At 37.7% G+C, this 13514-nt stretch overlaps 1 protein-coding gene across 8 annotated transcripts in view; it reads left to right on the top strand.

Moving 5' to 3' along the window:
- Window positions 1–13514, top strand: part of Ralgapa1 (Ral GTPase activating protein catalytic subunit alpha 1) — a 271828-nt gene that overhangs the window by 184265 nt on the left and 74049 nt on the right. For all 8 annotated transcript variants that reach the window (XM_045155394.1, XM_045155393.1, XM_045155389.1 and 5 more), the window contains 2 exons: window positions 4635–5496; window positions 8427–8498. In XM_045155394.1, the coding sequence (XP_045011329.1) occupies window positions 4635–5496; window positions 8427–8498 (934 nt within the window). The remainder of the gene's footprint in view (window positions 1–4634; window positions 5497–8426; window positions 8499–13514) is intronic.

Below are 13514 nucleotides of genomic sequence, written 5' to 3'. Positions count from 1 at the left end.
GCTCGTGGGAAAAAAAGAGATTTGTTTCAGTTTATAGACTCAAGGGGAAGTTCTGTGATGGTAGGGAGAAACAATGGCATGAGCAGAGCGTAGACATCACCCCCTGGCCAACATACAGTGGACAATAGCAACAGGAGAGAGTGCTAAACTTGGGTAAGAGGTCACTGGCCATAATACCCATAAGCCTTTCCCCAACAATACATCACCTTCGGGAGGTGTTAATTCCCAAATCTCCATCAGCTGGGAACCTAGCATTCAGAACACTTAAGCTTATGGGGGATACCTGAATCAAACCACCACAGGGTGGAATAGTACTTGAGCTTAGGGTTTATGTTTTAGGGAAAGAGCTGGCTCATTCTTGGGATTTATTTATAAGCAAGCTTAAAAAAGAAATTGATAACATATGTCCCTTATAATGCTCAAAATTGAATGACTTACATCATATCTATTATTTCTAGCTTTGTATATAAGAGCTTTTAATTCACCTTCACAAGTAATTCCTTACTATTAATATAGAAAAGTGGTTTTTAAGGATTTTTATGTGATTTAACCATGATCACAGAACCACCCCAAGCCAGAGATTTTTAATCGCTTTGTGGTCATTTCTTTTCTTTATAATGTCAACTTCTGTTTCATAAAGATTAACTGTTAAGAATTAGTCACCTGTTTAAGTATATCACTCAGCAGTAAAAAAAAAAGTAACAGTAAACAACATATTTTCATACATCAAAGATTTTTTACTTATCAGTTTGAATTTTTAATTTCCATTTAGAACATGATTTAGTCATTTAAATGAGCTTTTTCAGTTGATAATATCTATTTGTTTAATAATTTACACTATGAAGTTCTTTTAAGTTGTATGAACAGAAACATTTAAATTTTCATTTCATTCTTTACCTATGTCAAAAAGAAGTAGTTTTAAAAAAGGATAAAATATAGAAGTTAGGCACTGATATGGGAAGCAAATGACCAGCAAATAAGTCATTTAGATTTGTGAACCATTCGTCTTTGTATGTAAAAAGAAGAAAACTAGGCAGTTTATCACTTATCATGTGAACATCTATTGTATTCTGTTATAATGAGAGAATGGGATGAGACTTTAGATTGAAGCCTTTTTGTGACACAGGTGAAAATGAAGGAGTAAATTAAGATCAATCTTAGTGGTAAATAGTAGATTTGCAGAGCTAGCAAAAATGAAATTTAGAAACAACTCATTGTGCTAAGAAACTATGAAATCTTCATATTTATATAGACTTAGGATGACCTATTATAGAAAATTATGTTTTGATAGTAACATTTCAAAATTAAGGAAAGCTAAAGTAAACTGTTCTTTTCTATTTGTTTTTTTGTTTGTTTGTTTGTTTTTGAGGTAGTGTCTCACTCTAGCCCAGGAATTCACTTTGTAGTCTCAGGCTGTCCTCGAACTCACAGCAATCCTCCTACCTCTGCCTCCTGAGTGGTGGGATTAAAGGTATGCGCCACCACGCCTGGCTAACTCTTCATTTTTTATACTTGGGAAAAGTGTTATTGGTATTTGTTGCCATTACTTTCTTGTTGCTGGGAATAAACACCTGACCAGAGTAGCTCATGGGAGGAAAGGGTTTATTTCAGGCTTACAATTTTGAGGGGGAAGTTTCTTCATAGCAGAGAAAATAAGAGACCTACTAACAACTTCATACATCAGCAGCAGGGAGGGAGCAACAAGAGTGGGCTAGCTTTAGCAAGGCCTGCCCCCATGACACACCTTCTCCAGCAAGGCTCCACCTCCCAAAGACTCCACCAGCTGGGAATTAAGTATTAGGCTTAGTTACAAAGACATGAAGCCATGGGGGACATTTAACAATCAAACTACCACAGTATTGATGGCATAGCAATTCATTGGTTGCTAATGTTCTACCTATACCCATTAATATAATGTTGAATTTTGAGGGTTAAAACTTTAAAAATTCAACACTATTCTCTTGCTTCTTTTTAACAAATCATACTAGCAGTGTTCAAGTTGGCCTTTTTTATATTTACTTTTTATGTATTTATGAAAGAGAATGGGCACATCAGGGCCCGTAGCTACTGCAAACAGATTCCAGACGCATGTGCCATCTTGTGCATCTGGCTTATATGGGTTTTGGGGAGTTAAACTTGGGTCCTTAGGCTTTGCAGGCAAGTGCCTTAACCACTAAGCCATCTCTCTAGCTCAAGTTAGTCTTTTTAAAAAAATATTTTATTTTTATTTATTTATTTGAGAAAGGGAAAGAGGTTGAGTAAGAGTAAGAGAGAGACAGAATGGGTATACCAGGGCTTCCAGCCACTGCAAAGGAACTCAAGATGCATGCACTACCTTGTGCATCTGGCTTACGTGGGTAGTAGAGAATTGAACCAAGGTCCTTTGGCTTTTCAGGCAGGCGCCTTAACCGCTAAGCCATCACTCCAGCCCCCCAAGTTAGTCTTTTTTATTTAAGTTAGGTTTATTGAAGTATGGTGTACATAAAAATAAATGGATTCTCTTTGATGAGAGAATTTTTTATATGTTCATTATGTTGGTAGCTAAATCATTACATTCATTATAATTTATCAAACATCATCAAATCAAACACTTAAAATTGGGGATTTTAACTGAGGATTAACTTCAGCAGTAGAGCAATTGTATAGTTTGGGAGCGGTCCTGAGTTTAATAACCAGAAGGTATTAAATGTAGAGGGGCTGGAGAGATGGCTTAGTGGTTAAGGTGCTTGCCTACAAAGCCTAATGAGCCACGTTTGATTCCCCAGTATCCACATAAAGCCAGATGCACAAAGTGGCATATGTACCTGGAGTTTGTTTGCAGCAGCTAGAGGCCTGGCATACCCATTCTTCTCTCTCTCCCTCCTTCCCTTCCTCTCTCTGTTTCACCCCCTTTGAAAATAAATAAAGCTTTAAAAGTATTTCAAAAAAATTCTAGAGATTTTATTGTATATATATCAAAATATTTTTAAATGTTTTTGTTTGGACAAATTTATATTTATTCTAATAGCTTGATCCTAGTGTTCCCAACTAGTTAACTTTCAGAAATATAAATAATAGACAAAATTACTCTCTATGGTAGAATAAGATAGAAATACCACCACTGTACAATTGTCTAAATCCAAATAGAGATAAGAACACTAACTCGTCCAGACACATGTAGCTAAACATCCTCTTCTAACATGAGTTACTAATATGTCTTTACCAGTGTCAACTTTCATTGCACTTCTTTTTAAAATATTTTATATTTATTTATTTGAGAGAGAGAGAGAGAAAAGCAGGTAGATAGAGGGAAAGGGAGAAAGAGAGAGAGAGAGAGAGAGAGAGAGAGAATGGATGTGCCAAGGTCTCCAGCCACTACAACCAAACTCCAGACACATGTGCCACCTTATGTATCTGGCTTACATGGGTCCTAAAGAATCAAACCTGGATCCTTTGGCTTTGTAGGCAAGCACCTTAACTGCTAAGCCATCTCTCCAGCCCTCATTGTACTTCTTGAATGAAAAAAATCAAGATAGCAGTCAAGTTATTATCTCCACTTCCTGACACTGCTCAATACAGAACTTGTTTCTGAGCTAGTCCTCCTTAGAATCACAGTAGGAGTATTTAGCAGGCTAGCTTTGCCAAATTACTGCTTGTTCTTCTTCCATCCTATTCTTACTATCTGTGGCCTCTCTTCCTACTCCTGCTTCCTTTTTCCCAGTCTTCAGATCGTAACGTAAGACTGCTGGCCTTTCTAGGTCTCTCAGATTGCATTGTTTGGGTTTTATTATTTTACTCTTTCAACTGACTTTTAAAAAAATACTCATATGAGTGTGCTTGTCTGTTTTGCTTAATGTGTATAGAGGATGAAGAATATTTGTTTTTCACTGCAAGACTAAACCACATTATAGCAGAAGAATGCTTTAGAAAACTTTTAATACCTAAGAAAACAGATATTTTTGCCTTCTGTGTATGTGTATGAGTATGAGAGAGAGTGTGTAAAAAGAGACTGAGGGTCAAACCTAGGACCTTGATAATGCTAAGCAAGTTCTCTATCATTCAGCTACATCCCCACCCCATATTTTTGCCTTTAAAATCAAGTTTTCTTGACATATCTGGCTATACAGATTTTCTATTGAAATTCATTCTTATTCCTGAAGTTTCATTGAGATATAACTTTTATTTGATGTGTTTTCTGTCAATAAAAGCCAGAATTAAATGACACTGAAAGGATGCTCACACCATGTGTCTGAATCTGGAATGTATTCATGAGATAAACTTATCAGTTGGGTAGATTTCATTGGCTTTTTAATCTGTGTGTTGAGTATGTTTCAGGTGATTGATTTCTAATACTTGTGATCTTCAGATGTGATCTACATTTGAAAGCTTTAGTTTAAATTATGAAGCCAGTAGCAACAATTTCAAAACTATTTCCTTAAAAAATAAATAGAACTTCATCAAAAAGTTTTCTTTGTTCTCTGCCATCATTCCTATAAAAAGGAACACAAATTGAATACATTAATATTCAGATATTTGATTATTAACTTAACAGTATAATGAAGTCCTTATTTCTCATCTAATATTTCTTTGTTTTTAAGACTTTTGGAATGAATCAATATTCCTACTCATTTATGTGGTTTTTTTTAAATTTTCAGTGAAAACCCAAATGCAGCAAGGATTAATCTCTATAGCAGCTCGTACTGTTATTACCCACCTGGTAAATCACTTGGGCCATTATCCAATGAGCGGTGGTCCTGCCATGCTAACAAGCCAGGTGTGTGAAAATCATGACAATCATTACAGCGAAAGTACTGAACTTTCTCCTGAACTCTTTGAAAGTCCAAACATCCAGTTCTTTGTGTTAAACAATTCAACCTTAGTGTCTTGTATCCAGATCAGATCAGAAGAGAGTATGCCAGGTGGAGGCTTATCTGCTGGCCTTGCATCAGCCAATTCAAATGTCAGAATCATAGTGCGTGATCTCTCTGGAAAATACGCGTGGGATTCTGCCATACTATATGGACCACCCCCTGTAAGTGGCTTGTCCGAACCTACATCTTTCATACTTTCATTGTCTCACCAAGAGAAGCCAGAAGAGCCTCCTGCATCTAATGAAAGCTTAGAAGACACAACAGTGAAAGAAGGACTTTCCCTCCAGTTTAAAAGATTTCGAGAAACTGTACCAACTTGGGATACCATAAGAGATGAAGAAGATGTTCTTGATGAGCTCTTGCAGTATTTGGGTATGACTAGTCCTGAGTGCTTACAGAGAACTGGAATCTCATTGAATGTTCCTGCTCCACAACCTGTGTGTATTACTGAAAAACAGGAAAATGATGTTATTAATGCTATCCTTAAGCAATATACAGAAGAAAAGGAATTTGTTGAGAAGCACTTTAATGACTTAAACATGAAAGCTGTGGAACAAGATGAACCAACACCTCAGAAACCTCAGTCAGCATTTTATTATTGCAGATTGCTTCTTAGTATATTGGGGATGAATTCCTGGGACAAACGGTAGGAATAAAAGAGAATTTTTTTTAATGTTAGTCTTACTTACCTTGTGATCAAGGTTTTTAGTCTCTATTCATACTAAATTCTATCTACTTAATTAGTTTGTTGTCCAGTAGGTAATTTTGTTGTTGTTGTTGTTGTTGTTGAAACCATTGAGTTATATATTAAAATCCAAGGATTAGAGAGTGAGGAGCCAGCTTATCTGTGAAGTGCTTGCCTTGAAACCATAAGGACCCAACTTGAATCCTCTTGTGCTGGGCATTGTGGTATGTGCCTGTATTGCCAGTACTGGGGAGACGGAGATAAGAAGATCCCTAAGACTTCTCTGGCCAGCCAGTTTAGCCTAATCAGTTAGCTCTAGACCAGTGAGAGATCCTCTGGCTTCTATATGCATGAACACACACATACCCACACATATACATATACACGAACATTAATAAACAATTCCAGGGCTGGAAAGATAACTCAGTGGTTATCTGCAAAACCTAATGATCCAACTTTCATTCTCTACTACCCACATAAAGCCAGATGCACAAAGTGGTACATGCATCTGGAGTTTGTAGGGGCAAGAGGCACTGGCATGCCCATTCATTCTCATTCTCTCTCTCTTTCCCCCCTCTCTTCTCACTCCCTCTCTCTTCTTCCTTCCTTGCAAATAAATATAATTTTTTAAAATTAGTTTTGTTTGTTTTTATTTATTTGAGAACAACAGATAGAGAGAGAGAGAGAGAATGGGCATGCCAGGGTCTCCAGCCACTGCAAATTAACTCCAGATTCGTGCGCCCCCTTGTGCATCTGGCTTAATGTGGCTCCTGGGGAATCGAGCCTCGAACTGGGGTCCTTAGGCTTCACAGGCAAGTGCTTAACTGCTAAGCCATCTGTCCAACCCAGCTATATAATTTTTGAAAAAGTGGTTTGGGGCTGGAGAGATGGCTTAGCAGTTAATGTGCTTGCCTGTGAAGGCTAAGGACCCAAGTTCAACTACCCAGAACCCACATAGGCCAAGATGGTGCATGTGTCTGGAGTTGATTTGTAGTAGCTAGAGGACCTGACATGCCTATTCTCTCGCTCTGTTATTCTCTCTCTTTCCCCCCCCCCACACACAAATAAATAAAATTTAAATGCCAATTCAGGAAAATAAAAAATAATCCAGTAAGTTATTACGAGTTTTAGTGACTTAAAAATTTTAGCTCATATGATTTTTAAAAGGCAGTTCTTTTCCAGCTTTCACTTAAGCTGATCAGCCACAATGTGATCATTTTAAGTTTGAAATAAAGAAATTAACTCAAGATTACAGATCAAACCAAAAAAAGTATGAATTTGTTTTCTTATGCATACTGTAAAACTTTATTAAAATAGGGGCCTGTAGAAGAGGCTCATCAGGTAAGAGTACTTCTCTGCAAGCATGTGGGCATGGAGGGACATGAGACCAGCACCCACATAAGTAGCTGATTATGGCCACACAGGTCTATAACCCCAATCCTATGGGGAACAGTGGCCAGAGAACCTTTGGGGCTCACACAAAGCAGTGAGCTCTAGAATCAGTGGATAAACAATGAAGGAGAACACCCAAATTTCACACATACACATGCATACATTTGCACACACATGCATACATACCACTCCACAGATACTGCACGTGCGCACACACACACACATACACACACAAATAGGGCAACAGGGATGGTGGTGCGTCCCTATAATCCCAGCACTTAAGAAGGAGATGCAAGAAGATCAGAGTTCAGGCTAGCCTGGGCTACAAGAAACCCTGTTTCAATTAAAAAAAGAGAGAGAACTTAAGATAGATAGGGCTAAGAGTGTAGTTTAGTAGTAGTGTACGTATTTTAGTATGTGCAAAGCCTTGGACTTAACCCCCAGTATTAAAAAAAAATTAACAATAAACACATTTATTCAAGTAAGTTAGAAGAGTTAAATGAAAAGAAGACTGGCCTTAACTCAGAAGAACTAGGGTAGAAATACTTAACCTTTGAGTTCTGGGCTATAGTCTCTACATGCAAAATAATTCCCACCTAATATAGTACAATAATGTACAAAAAACACTTAAAATTTTATATAAAGCATTACTAATGTACATTTAGGTTTGGGTATTTTTGTTGTTATTTATCTGTTTTGGTTTCTGCTTTTTGGTGTTTTGAGACAGGGTCTATTGTAGCCCAGACTCATCTTGAACTTTCTGTATAGCTCAAGATGACTGAACCTCTTTATCCTTCTGCCTCCACCTCCCAAGTACCGGCACAACAGGTGTATGGTTTCATATCCATGTCTAGCTATATTTAATATATTTAGGTTTTGTTCTGGGGCTTTGGTTTGCTTGTAGTTTTTGTCTTTTTGGTAGTAGGAATTGAATATAGGGTCTGCATATGCCAAGCACAATCTCTAACACTCAGTTGTATCCCCTATATTTTGCTTTTAACTTTTATGCAATCAAAAGCTTGTAGGAAAGTGAGAAAAGCAGCCTTAGGTAATGTATCATTAAATAATACATATAATATTGCAGGCTGGGATGTAGCTCAGTGGTAGAGTGCTAACATGGCATGCTCAAGGCCCTGGATTTGGTCCCTTGCACTGGAAAAGAAGAAAGAAAAGAACAAAATTTAAATATATATAACTTAAGGAAGAAGAAAAATTCCTACAAGTGCCATCTTTCTGTTACAAACTTAGGGTGTACACAGCATCTGCAGGGAAAGCTTCAACTAGCCAATAGATAACCCACTAGCTTATGAAGGAGGGACTGGTAGAAATAATGACAAGTATTCTTTACATTGTTTTTACATTCTGTTCTCCTTTGTGTTAGGAGTATAAAAAAGCAAGAAAAACCTAAAAAGTTGTATCAGTAGAGTGGAAAGTATGTCTGGGATAGTCATGTCATTGACTCACAGGCGGTGAAAGTGTTTATAAATCTCTCTGTTTAGGAGGAACTTTCATCTCCTGAAGAAAAATGAAAAGCTGCTTAGAGAACTTCGGAACCTGGATTCAAGGCAGTGGTGAGTTATTGGAAACCCTTCCCATCTACAACTAGAAGCTCTTAGCACTTTCTCTTTTAGTTTTGAAGTCCGCTTCATTATTGGTTTTTGCTTTTTGTTTACTTTTATTTATTTATTTGAAAGCAACAGACAGAGGAAGAGGCAGAGAGCGAGAGAGAGAAAGAGGGAGGGAGAGAATGGGCCTGCCAGGGCCTCCAGCCACTGCAAACAAACTCCAGATGCATGCACCCCTTTGTGCATCTGTCTAATGTGGGTCCTGGGGAATCAAGCCTCGAACCAGGCTCCTTAGGCTTCACAGGCAAGCACTTTACTGCTGAGCCATCTCTCTAGCCCTATTTTGCTTATTTTAAAAAATGCATTTCATTGAGATTTTCAAATAGATAGCAAAGATTTTGCTTATGATACATCCTATTATACTGACTAGAACTTTCAGCATGTCATAATTCTCTGTTCTATTCCCCTTTTCAACTTGGTTTTGTGTAGTTTTTTGAAAAGGATTGGTACAGAATTTGTCATCTTAAAATAGTCTTTTCAAAATAAAGTTTGTAATTACATATATTCTGTTTTAAGTCATTAATTTCTGTTTTATCATCTTTTTCATAGGCTTTGTTTTCTTACTGAGTGCTATATTTTATATTATCCTTTTTAAAAAAATAATGAAATGATCCTAGGATGTAAGTTCTAGCAAAAGGTATAGAGTTTCTGCCCATTCTTAAAGTCTCAACTTAAGCATAACTTTTTCTGGAAAGCCTTTAAGCCATTCCAACCCTCTTTAATTTAAGCATGTTTAAATGTTTTTTGTTTGTTTGTTTTTGTTTTTTGTTTTTCAAGGTAGGGTCCTGTTCTAGCTGAAGCTGACCTGGAATTTACTTTGTAGTGAGGGTGGCCTCAAACTCATGGCAGTCCTCCTACCTCTGCCTCCCGAGTGCTGGGATTAAAGGTGTGTGCCACCATGCCCAGCTTTAAATGTTTTTGGTGTGTGTGTGTGTACATATGCTACAACATGAATGTGGAGGTCAGAGAACAACTTCCTGGTTGGTCCTCCCCTGTCTACCTCATTTGAGGCAGGGTTTCTTGCTCTGGATTCTTACTCTGCTGCTCTTTGCTGTGCTCATTGTGAACTTCTGGGAAAATCTTTTATCTCCACCTCCCAAGATTATAGAAGTCCACCAGGGAATCGGGGAATCAAACTCTGGTACTCTAGCTTGAGCAGCAAGTGCTTTACCCACTGAGCCATCTCCATAGCCCCAAATTTAAGCATGTTTTAAAATTAAAGTAGTTTATGTTTGAAAAAACTTGATTAGAAAATATGAAGCACTTTCATATCCTCCTGCCTCCTGCAGTTCCCCCTTATTTTACATCTTATTTTAATGGGCACATTTGTTTAAAGTTGACAACCCCAATATTAAAATTAATCGTTATCTAATGTGTTATTAGCAATATATTCATAAGACTGTTTAACTATCACTATAATCCAACTAAGAGTCAACTTAACATTTGAAGAACTGCTGAATTGTTCTGTACAGCAGTCGTGTCATTTTGATATTCCCACCCACAACATATGAGTGACCTACATTCACCATGTCATAGCACTCATGTTATTGTGTATCTTTCAATATTCATCTTAGTGGCTAGGAAGTGGTATCTCATGGTTTTGATTTGTCATGTAATATCATATACTTTTTCAGTGATTAAAAGACCACTTGTATATCTGTTACAGAAAGTATTCAAATCTATACTGGGGCAAATAATATCTCTTAAAAATTTCATGTCTAACCAAAAACTCAGAATGTAATTTGGAAATCAGGTTGTGGATGTAATTAGTTACAATGAGGTTATACTTAATTAGATTTGTCCAAAATCTGAGGACTGCTACACTTCTAAGAATGCCATTTGGAAACCCATAGACAACCACGTTGCAAGCGAGTAATGGCAGACAGACATTGCAGTGTTACATCTGGAAGCTAAGGAGTGCCAGCAACTACCAGAAGCTAGGAAAACTTCTCCCTGGAGAAGCCCTAGAGATATCTGACTTCTAGCCATTACAACCATAAGAGAGTCAATTTATTATTGTTAAAACTACCTGATTTGTATACTTAGTTATAGAAGCCCTAGGAAACAAATACAAAAATATTTGCCAATCCTTTAGTATTAACTTATAAAAGTTCTTTATACATTTGTAGATATAAGTTCTTATCAGATGTGACTGACAAATGCTTTCTCTAATTTTGTAGGGTTAGGATTTTTCTTTTTTATTGATAATTTTCATACATGTGTAGAATGTATTTTGGTCATAATCCCCTCCTGTTACCTTCTGAATTTTTTTTTATTTTAACTTTTACTTTATTTTTATTTTTTGCTTTTATGAGGTAGGGTCTCACTGTAGCTCAGGCTGACCTGGAAATCACTCTGTAGTCTCAGGGTGGCCTCGAACTCATGGCATTCCTCCTACCTCTGCCTGCTGAGTGCTGGTATTAAAGGTGTGCGCCACCACGCCCAGCAACTTTCACTTTCTTAATGGTGTCATACATAACACAAAATTTCTAACTTTTATAAAGTCCAAATTTACCTATTTTATTCAGCTGTCACTGTGCTTTTCATATTTTATTTAAGAAGATTTGGCCTAATATAAAGTCCCATATTTTCTTGGAAGGCTTTCATAATTTTAGCCCTTATATTTGTGAGTATGATTTGCTTAACTTTGTTCTAGATAGTATAAGAGCACTGAGAAATAGTCCGGTTGGTACACTGCTTGCCTAGCATGCATGAAGCCTTGGGGTCATTCACCATCACCACATAAAAACAGTGTGGCTGGGTGTGGTGGTGCATGCCTTTAATCTCAGCACTCAGAAGGCAGAGGTTGGAGGATCACCATGAGTTCAAGGCCAGCTTGAGACAACATAGTGAATTCCAGGTCATTCTGGGCTAGAGTGAGACCCTGCATCCCAGACAACAACAACAAAAAGTATACCTAAGTGTTTATTCTTTTAATGCTATTATGCAAGGAATTTTTCTTAATATGTTTTTGGCTTGTTATTGCTAGTGTGTACAAAAGCACAGTTGTGTTGCCAAAGTGATGTAGTATCTCTAACAGCTTTCTAGTGACTTTTTCAGGTTTCTGTATGTAAAATCATGTTACCCACAAGTGGAAATAATTGTGTTGGCTTCCTTTCCAATCAGATTTTAAAAGTTACAGATTTTTTTTCAGATATCCAATTTCTTCTTCTTTTAGTAATGTGTACCTTTCGAGAAATTTGTCCATTTATTCTAACTTTTCTTACTTGTTGACATATTATTTTTTAAGATTTATTTTCATTTATTTATTTATTTATTAGAGACAGAGAGAGGGATGGGAGGGAAAGAGAGAGAGAGCAGGAATGAGCACACCAGGGCCTCTAGCCACTGCAAACGAACTCTAGACACATACACCACTAGGTGCACCTTGTTCACATGGGACCTAGAGAATCGAACCTGGGTCCTAAGGCTTCATAGGCAAGCACCTTAACTGCTAAGCCATTTCTCCAGCCTAATATACAGTTGTTGATAGTATTATCTTATCCCTTTTATTTCCATAAAGTATGTAGTGATGGCCCTTCTTTAATTATTGCTTTTAGTAACCTGAGTTGTCTTCTTGCTCAGTGTAGATAAGGTTATCAATTTTTCTGATCATCTTAAAGAAACCACTTTACTTTCATTGATGTTTCTACTCTATTGTTTTGAGGTAATATATTGGTTGCACCACTCCAGCTCCCTTGATCAACATTTGCATGGTATCTTCCATTCCTTTTATTTTCAACTTTACCTGTGTGTTTGGATCAAAAGTATGTTTGTGGTAGTTGTTTCCATTATTGCTTATTCCTAGCAGCTCTCCTTCCCAACAATTGAGGATCTAATATCCTACTTAGAGTTTTGAATTATTTTTCTACTTTAGCCTGCTCACTCATTGAGGGACATTCCGTGGGTTTATTGCTTATTGCTTGAAACTTGTACTTGAAAAAGGACTCCTTAGCCAGTTATATTTTTGTTATTTATTGTTGGTTGTGTGTGGCTTGAAGGTTTCTATCACAACTCAAGAGTTTTTCTGGTTTTTTGTTCCACCTTTACCTAGAGACTAATAGCTTGCATGTCCATTCTCTGACTATGCCAAAAAAGGGTAAATCTTTGGGCATGCACACAGATTTCCTAATGCAGGGGATAACTGATGCTTATTTTAAGGCTTGGAATCCTGGAAGTTGACCCAGAGTTAGAGTAGTTTACAGTGCCAGTGAGGCTTTCCCTGTGCTTCCAGTTGCTCCTGGCTAGGTACAGGTTGGCCCATGTGCACAGGCTCCCTGACCTCCAAAACTGACTGTGACCCCCAAGGTTCTTTTGAGCAGCCCTTTTTCCTTCTTCTTGCTGTTAAACTTCTAGCTGTTTTGCCGTTTAGCTTGTATCCCCAAGCTGCCAGCTTCTCTTTGGTGCTTTACTCCAACCTCTTGGGCAGAATGTGCTAAATATTTGCCCTTGTGATCTACCCTTCACATTGGGTGTACTTGTCTGCCACTGTAGCCTGAGCTAGGGTCAAGGATACCCAGAGTGGTACCCTCAGTCTACAGTTGGGCATTTGGCAGTCTCTGGTCTTCTTAGCTTACTATTACTAGGAGAACTTCCATTCTTCCCTCTCTGAGCATAGCTGAAATGAGGATCTTTGGAGCTCTCAGACTTTAACACCTACAGCTAACATTAAAAAGGGGAAGCTAGATAAGGGAAGGGACATCTGGTCCACTCTCCCTGTCCACAGTCAAGCCTCTAACACAGAGCTGGGAAAAGATGAGAAATGCACCAGTAACCTACATCTTTTGGGATGAATCACAGCCTAAAACTGGCAGCAAGAGAAGAGGAGAGGGAGAACTCTTTTCTACGCCTGACTATAATGCCCAGGATCAAGCCTATGTAAAACAAAGCTGAGGAGATAGGATAAGGAAACAAGTGGCTCATGTCCGATTGGTTCTTACCAAGGTGTAGTAGACTGTCTTG

This window comes from Jaculus jaculus, chromosome 7 (assembly GCF_020740685.1).
Source record: "Jaculus jaculus isolate mJacJac1 chromosome 7, mJacJac1.mat.Y.cur, whole genome shotgun sequence".
Taxonomy (NCBI): domain Eukaryota; kingdom Metazoa; phylum Chordata; class Mammalia; order Rodentia; family Dipodidae; genus Jaculus; species Jaculus jaculus.
Note: the sequence above shows the minus strand (reverse complement) of the source record. Positions and strands in the feature narration are given on the sequence as shown.